Source organism: Eimeria acervulina, genomic scaffold (assembly GCF_000499425.1).
Source record: "Eimeria acervulina Houghton genomic scaffold, Eah_scaff132, whole genome shotgun sequence".
NCBI classification, from domain to species: Eukaryota; Apicomplexa; class Conoidasida; order Eucoccidiorida; family Eimeriidae; genus Eimeria; species Eimeria acervulina.
The window spans coordinates 1-5,318 of NW_013550284.1; the positions used below are offsets into that span (position 1 = coordinate 1).

Sequence of the window (5,318 nt, forward strand, 5' to 3'; positions counted from 1 at the left end):
GCAGATGACTTGGAAACTATTTCCAACACCCGTAAGGGCATCAGCAACCTTCACCAAGTGGTAGCAGGCTTCCTTCAATGGACGGCATCAATGCCCAGCCTGTAGTAAACAGCACCCTCTGCTGCTACTACTTACCCACCTACGTTGGGACGGAAGGTGGACAAGGCCAAGCAGAGATCTGACCCGGTACAACTAAAGCTGGAAAGGAATTCTTGGCTGTGGTGAATGTGGGAGAGGCGTACAAGTACCTGGGGGTCAAAGATGCTCTAGACACTGCATTGTAACAGAGCCAAATCCTTCGCGTCATTAGCAAGGCGAAGAAGGATATCATTAAGCATCTCAGATCAGAGCTCCTCTCCTGAGAGAAGTTGGATGCGGTGCGCAGTTTTGTGATGTCGCGGCTGGACTATCACCTCAGGCATTGCTACACTACAAAAATTTGGCCGTGTTCGATCCTTATCTACGTGCCATTCGGGGAAGGGCATAGAAATCGGCGTGTTCCAGCAACCCATTTCGAATGGAGGGATGGGCTGTACATCCATTCACACGATCGAAACAGCAACACAGATTGGGCATACCATCCAAATGATGTAGGCGGTGTCACATCTACTATGAAATCCAGGTTCTTCCCGTCTTGTTTTTGGTCCTGGCGAGTCTGCATTAGTCCTGATATGTGGGCGTACCGATACTTCTGACAGATAGGGAAGCAATAATCTACTAAGGGATTTATCTTAAACCACCATGAGGAACTGGGCGCTTTCCCCACTACTTCATTGACCCCGCCATGATCAGCTACAGCATGATCGTACACTTCGCGGAAAGCCTCAGCGCGAGGTGGGGCCAGGACGTATAATGGCAGTAGCCCATTGTTTGTCTAGTACCACAAGACTTTATTCCCCATGCTGCAGTCCTAAGATGCCGAATTGCTCAGGGTGGGAAGAAAACTAACTGCGTGAGTATCTTACGATATGTTCTGCGGCGCACAGGCTACTTTCCATACAAGGAAATTTTGCCTTTTGAAAACGTCTTGAAAAAGCGATAATTTTGTGTTTTTCTCGTGTTGTCGAGTTGCTAAGAGTGCTCTCCTAGCAACGCATTAACAGTCGCATCATTACCATCGGTTGTTCTGGAGAAGGGCTTCTACAAATTAGGGAGCAGGAGCCCTGGAGAGAATGCTGCACGACTGAAGTGATTGTTGACGGCTCAATCTTCGGTCTCTATCCAAACAAGTTGTCCTTGATTCGACATTAGGGATGCATCGATGCAACTGTGTTCCGGAGGGCAGCCGGAAGCAAGACCGAGGAAATTCCTGTTGGCTGTCGTTCGGTTTCATTGAACTCTGGAAAAGCGTGAAAGTGACATAAAACAGAGAGTAGGCTTTTCAAATACACGTGGCTGAGCTGAGGAGACCCCCTCCCCCCCCTCCCTCCCAATGCGATGAGGGAGTCCCTCTGAGGCGTGGGGTTCGGGGTTCGCGCTTGCCTCACTGGTGTATGTGGCCCTATAGAGTGTAAATGCAAATCATCAACCTTATCCTATAACCGTACTGAGGTGAAGAGAGAATGCTTACCCTACGTGTAGGCATTCCAACGCTCATTTTCCATGGGCGAACTAAAACCCCAACCAACTACGAAATCACTCCAATTATAGGTGTTCCTGGAAAACAGTTTGCTTCTACTCCTGTGTTTAGGCATCCTGAGCACAGCGCCAGGGACGTGGGGTTGGAGGGAAGAGGAGGCTCCATATCCTCCACGGTTTTTCTCTGCAACGCCTGCTGCACAGGAAACCCTACGTGTAAGCACTCCAAGGCTCATTTCCCATAGGCAAACTCAAGCCCCAATAAAACTATTAAACATTTCCTTGACTTTCAGTACCCAAATGCTGCACACAACTATGGACAGGCACTGCTAAGCAAATGTGGAATGTCTAGAAGGTTCGCATTTGTCTGTTGCACTAGTTTCGTTAACAACATGATCTTACATAAAATCACGACGGGACAGAATGCTTTGGGGTGTAGTTTGGCCAAGAACCCAACTGCTTGCAAAACTGTACGTGCCTCAAAGGCATAGCTAGCCTGCAAAACAAGAAGATCGACCCTTTCGGAAGTAGGCTATCTTTAATAAACACAAATAATGCAGCATGCACGGCTTTGGCTGGAACTGATAGCCGCATGCTTGTGCATGCACGCATCCAGTGTTGCAGCCCGCTGTTAGGACAAGTCAACGCTGCAAACCTCCAACCAAATCTAACAAAACAGCGGCCTCCTTCCATCGTGCTCACTCAGGGGGCCTGAGCTGCGGGCAAGGGAGCTGAGTGCGAGAACGGATATACCGCTGAACTATGTTCCTCTCCATGATACTTCACAACTAGAAGTGAATGCCTATATTTGTGCATAACGTGCATGCATATTTGCATATAGGCCTGTACGCATGCACAGGCGAGTGGGGGGCCACACCAGGTGTACGCGCATACCAACGGAGAAAGCACGTCTGCGAATATACACGCAGGTGTAGGCACACAAGCAATGCGATCTGTTAATTCACAAAGAAAGGCATGGTTCCTTGTGAATTAACAAGGCAGACTCCTTTTGTTTTGCTCCGAATGTTTTAACAACATTCGGAGCAAAACAAAAGGAGTCTGCCTTGTTTAAATCGCAGCACAACCTTACGGAAACATTGACTTTGTCGCGTGTGCATGCTCATAACATACTTTATGCATGATTGCTAGAACTTGTGACTTTGTAAGCATTTTATTCCTTCTATTCCGCTCTGCAACTGCCGTTGAGACCTCACTGCACAAATTCATGCTGAGGTGTATATACACCTCAAGAACCAAATTGGCGCCCTCCTTTCGCAAGAATTTTCACTGCAGATTCGATGGGGCCCGCTGGGGCTGGGTGGTTCCAGCCCCGTTGTCTTTTCGCCGTTAGCATCTATTTTTTTCCAACAGTTTTTCGATTTAAATCAATTTCTGCTCTGAAGTCAACCCAGGGAAGAACCAGGAAGACGCAACGCCACTTCTGGACTCACTTTTCTGTGGGTAGTTCACGGTCACGGATTCGATGGCTGCCCTTTTGCCCCCTTCTCTCCTTCTTAGGACTCTCTTTATCAACGCTAGTTTAATTGCTGCTAAATCCAACTTCAACAGCCGCATCAGCAGGAGCAGCAGCAAACAGTGCTAGAGCGCTTGGCAGTTGGCAAGAGGAGTAACTCCTCACTGCTTGGGATTGGCTATTAGCACCTCGCCTTGTACGACCTGCACTCAAAAGAAGTTTCTTCTTTTCTACTATTATTAGGTATCCTTTGTTTTCTCTGATGGGTCCCTACACAACTGTTGTATCTCCCGTTTAGCAGCAGAATGGAGATCTGCATGAAAGAGGAAGCGACGGGGGCTGCTGCTGCTGCCCCGGCCTTGAAGAGCCCCACTGCAGCAATTGCAACAGATTTCATCTCAGCAGAGGCTACGGACGCTTCTATGGAAGCAGCAGAAGAAGCAGTGCATGCAAATGACCACCAGATAACGAACGAGCCTGCGGTGTCGCTACACCCCCTCAAGATTCCATTTTATGAAGCTGTAGCGAAGCAGCTGCTAGACGACGAGTAAGCAAGCAAAGGCTTTTCTATTGTTTCGGCTGCTGCAGCACTCACGATCTCCTCTTGCTGTTGCTATCCTTGTTGCTGCTGCCGTTGCTGCTGCCTCGTGCAACTCCAACACCATAGCAACCGCAGCAGCGGCAGCAGGTTTTGCTGCAGCAACAACAGAAAAAGGCAGGTGAAGCAGCACTTCTGTATGCTTTTCATGCAAATGCCTCTTCGTGTGCTGCGGTGTCAGTGTCTCGCCTATGCTGCATTTTGCTGGTGTTTGCTCTTCTAGGCTAAACGAGGTGGCTGTGGCATTGTGTGCTGCTATGCACCTGCGAGCGAACCCGCTGCTGCCCCCAGACTTGCTGTTCTCTATTTTCAAGGCTGCTGCATTCCAGCCTTCGCAAGAGGAAGCAGCAGCAGCAGCAGCCGCGACAGCAGCAGCAGCAGCCGCACAGGACTTGCTACTGGGCCGTCAGCCGAAAAAAGAAGCCCCAGATGGAGCGCAAGATGTAGCAGCACCAAACGCTGGGGAGGAAGGTGTAAGGCCTGGAGAAGCAGTAGCAACAGAGGCTGCAGCAGATGAAACAGCAGCAGCTGAAGCAGCAGCAGCCACTGCAGGGGAGGCGGCGCCTGCGCCAGAGCCATCCCAGCAGCAGCGGCAGCAGCAGCAACTTCAGTGGCAGCCGCTACGTACACGGCCTGTTCCAGGCATGACTGAGGCGGAGCGGCAGTTTGTATTTAATCCTTACTCTGGTTCTCAAGGGGGGCCCCCAGGGGGCCCCCAAGGTGGGCCCCTAGGGGGGCCCCAAGGCGGCGTTGAGATGGCGAACGGTGCTGAGGGAGGCATGATGGCGAAAGTTATTTGCTCCTTTTCTATGCAGCAGGTGAGCTTTGTTTTTGTTTTAAGAAAGGGTTAAAAAGGGTTTGGAGGGAGGGGGGTTTACGTTACTGAGATGTAAAGAAATAGGAAGGGACCCGTAGCAGCAATTGCAACTGATCTGCGCTGCACCTACACCGCAGCAGAACTATAAGGGTTCGTTCTGCTGCTGCTGTTGCTGTTGCTGTTGCTGCTGCTGGTGTTTCTTGCTTCTGTTTAGAGCTGCATCAGCACTGCATGCAGCAAAGACATGACAACTGTTGCTGCTGGTTTCCTCAACGGATCGGTGCAGCTTGCCTCTATCAACGCAGCTGAGGGGGCTCCCATGGGCCCTTCGCAATTTGGAGCTGGCGGACCCCCGGGGACCCCTGAAAGCAGCAACGCCAAAACCCTCTTTACACACGAAGGACCCGTCAGCTGTCTCGGCATCAGCCCAGACAGGTGACTGACTCAAAACCCTAAACCCTAAACCCTCCCTTCGCATGCAGCCATAAGCCCCAAAACCCTAAACCTTTCCGCTCTAGCAACGCAACGCAAACACACTACACCCTCTACTGCAAGGTATAGGGTTTAAGGTTTAGGGTCTAGGGTTTAGGGTTTAGGGTTAAGGGCGTAGGGTTTGGGGGACTGGGCTGCACTGCAGGAGAATTTGTTTTAGCGGGAGTTTTGACAGCACTGTCAAACTCTTTGATATCAGCACCACCAAAAATAAACCCTCAGGGGGGCCCATTGGTATGCAGCAGCAGCAGCAACAACGGCAGCGGCAGCAGCAGCTGTTTTATTGCCTCGTTCGTTTATCACACAGTTGTCTTTGGGCGTTCTGGTGTCGTTGTTGTTTTTGCATTTTGAGTATCCTT

At 50.4% G+C, this 5,318-nt stretch overlaps 1 protein-coding gene across 1 annotated transcript; it reads left to right on the forward strand.

The window, feature by feature from the left end:
• Nucleotides 1-3,357: 3,357 nt before the first annotated feature.
• Nucleotides 3,358-4,906, forward strand: EAH_00019530 (hypothetical protein, conserved; the record flags this gene model as incomplete). The annotated part of the gene is made up of 3 exons (XM_013397284.1): nt 3,358-3,599; nt 3,874-4,468; nt 4,682-4,906. 3 exons carry the CDS (start codon nt 3,358-3,360, stop codon nt 4,904-4,906), a joined length of 1,062 nt encoding a protein of 353 aa, XP_013252738.1.
• Nucleotides 4,907-5,318: the final 412 nt, after the last annotated feature.